Genomic DNA, 2,605 nt, shown 5'->3' with positions numbered 1-2,605 from the left:
TAACATGACTCCTAATATGATTGGATTTTTAATAATCGAACAAAAGAAGCCATGCCTCGTAGGTAACTAATAGTTCAATATACCAGTGCCATGACATACAATCAATCGATCTAACAGAAGTCTATCAGAATACGTAACTATTGGAGTGTTGGACCACAAGCCTATTAGACTTAATTTTGTCACACTTATAATTCCGAAGAAGATTTTATCCTCAAATGTAACAACTTTGTAACACAATTTTCAACAACTTAATTCAGGAGAGGTAACGTATCGGGAAAGTCATCTATCGAGCCCTTCACTATATATACAAGTCTCTTTGGAATTGTACACTCACCTCTCAAGAAACATAGCTTAAAAAGAGAAAATTTGAAAATGGCGATCTTGCTCTCTTTGTTTTTGGTTTTGCTTCTTACTCTTGTATCATCAATCTTTCTTAAGAAGTTACAAAACTCAAAACTCAATCTTCCTCCTAGCCCCTCAAGTCTTCCTCTCATTGGAAACTTGCATCATGTTGCAGGGTTGCCTCACAGATGTTTTCATAAGCTATCAATCAAATATGGACCGGTGATGCTTCTTCGACTTGGCTTTGTTCCGGTGGTTGTGATCTCATCCAGTGAAGCAGCTGAAGCGGTTCTAAGAACTCATGACTTGGAATGTTGCAGCCGACCAAAGACGTTCGGGACAAGAAAACTCTCTTACGGCTTTAAAGACATCTCCTTTTCTCCATACGGTGCTTATTGGCGGGAAATGCGAAAAATCGCGGTTATTGAGCTTTTTAGCCTTAAGAAGGTTCAATCTTTTAGGTACATTAGAGAGGAAGAGGTCGACTTCGTGGTAAAGAATCTGACGGAATCTTGCTTGAAACAATCTTCCGTGGATTTAAGCAAAACCTTCTTCTCCCTCACCGCAAGCATCATCGGTAGAGTAGCTTTAGGACAGAACTTCCACGAGAGCGGCTTCATTATTGATCAAGAAAGGATCAAAACGCTTGTTACGGACGCAGTGGAAGCTCTAGGGACTTTCACTTTCTCTGACATCTTCCAGGGCGGAGTCGGAAGATTCGTAGACTTGCTGTTTCAACGACACAAGAAGATCAACAAAATCTTTAAAGAGCTTGATGCTTTTTATCAGCATGTGATTGATGATCACTTGAAGCCAGAAGGAAGGAAAAATCTGGATATCGTTTCCTTGATGTTGGATATGATCGATAAACCCGAAAATGCAGATTCTTTCAAACTCAATATGGATAATCTCAAGGCAATCCTCATGGTAAGAAGCCCATCAAATCATGGTTTTGTTTCACATCTTATATTAAACCACAACTATATAGAATTAGATTTTAATGTTTGTTATGTGATCTTCAGAATGTGTTTCTTGGCGGGATAGATACAAGCTCTATAATAATGATTTGGGCGATGACAGAACTTGTTAGAAACCCTAGAGTGATGAAGAAAGCTCAGGAAAATATTCGAACCATCCTTGGGGCCAAAAGGGAAAGAATAACTGAAGATGATCTATACAAAGTTGATTACTTAAAGCTCATAATCAAGGAAACATTCAGATTGCATCCACCAGTTCCATTTATCGTCCCAAGGGAAACAATGTCTCACATCAAGATCAAAGGCTACGATATTCCCCCGAGAACGCAAATCCAAATTAATGTATGGACAATCGGACGTGACCCCAAGCGTTGGACCGACCCTGAAGATTTCATCCCTGAACGGTTTACTAATAGTTCTGTAGATTTCAGAGGACAACATTTTGACCTATTACCTTTTGGTTCTGGTCGAAGGATGTGTCCCGCGATGTCAATGGCGGTTGCTACTGTGGAACTAGGTTTGATGAATTTGCTTTACTTCTTCGACTGGGGATTGCCAAATGGGATGGAAATTGGAGAAATTGACATGGAAGAATTTGGCAATCTCACCATTATCAAGAAACTACCTCTTCAACTTGTACCCCTCCGACGTTACTGATGTGGAGTCTAAAAGGCTTGACAGCATGGCAAGATCATTAGTAAGGAACGTAAGGTTCTTATAGATATTGTTGCGTTATGTAATAATTGATGTTTGAACGATACTATATCAAGAAATAATAAAGTTCAGTGTTTTATCAGCATGTGAACGATACTATTAGTTTTAAACATATTTGTTTCTTAGTGTTTCAAAAAAATATATTTAATTTCTAAATAATATAATAGATATTTGGTTTTATGTTAAGACTAACTTAATGTAAAATAAATAATTTTTTTTTGAGTTTTCATCTCTATTCTAAAATTTTGGGAAAAAATATTTAAACCGAACCATAAAAAAGCAGATATTTAACGGGCCTCAAAATTAAAAACAATTTGATCAGAACAGAAAGGAGCCAGAAGGAAATTATACTACGTCTCTCAATTCTTAAATGGATGCAAAATTTCTCTAGCCGAAAGTTCATAACTGTTCAGTACTAATATGAATATCCTAACGTTAAAAACTATCTAAATTTATTTTATTAAAAATTTAAGTTTTGATACTTTTTGGATTTTGTTAAAATTATAAATATTTATATATATTATTCGACCAAAACTATAGAATGTGTGACAAAAAAATTACATCGCAAGAGT

At 36.2% G+C, this 2,605-nt stretch overlaps 1 protein-coding gene across 1 annotated transcript; it reads left to right on the top strand.

The window, feature by feature from the left end:
• Window positions 1-301: 301 nt before the first annotated feature.
• LOC106357801 (cytochrome P450 71B2-like) lies at window positions 302-2,145 on the top strand. The gene is made up of 2 exons (XM_013797500.3): window positions 302-1,269; window positions 1,365-2,145. Exons 1-2 carry the CDS (start codon window positions 373-375, stop codon window positions 1,974-1,976), a joined length of 1,509 nt encoding a protein of 502 aa, XP_013652954.1. The 5' UTR covers window positions 302-372; the 3' UTR covers window positions 1,977-2,145.
• The last annotated feature ends 460 nt before the right edge of the window (window positions 2,146-2,605 follow it).

Source organism: Brassica napus, unplaced genomic scaffold, assembly GCF_020379485.1.
Source record: "Brassica napus cultivar Da-Ae unplaced genomic scaffold, Da-Ae ScsIHWf_1312;HRSCAF=1874, whole genome shotgun sequence".
Classification (NCBI taxonomy): Eukaryota; Viridiplantae; Streptophyta; class Magnoliopsida; order Brassicales; family Brassicaceae; genus Brassica; species Brassica napus.
The sequence above is the reverse complement of the archived record's forward strand: the minus strand, read 5'-3'. Positions and strand labels throughout refer to the sequence as shown.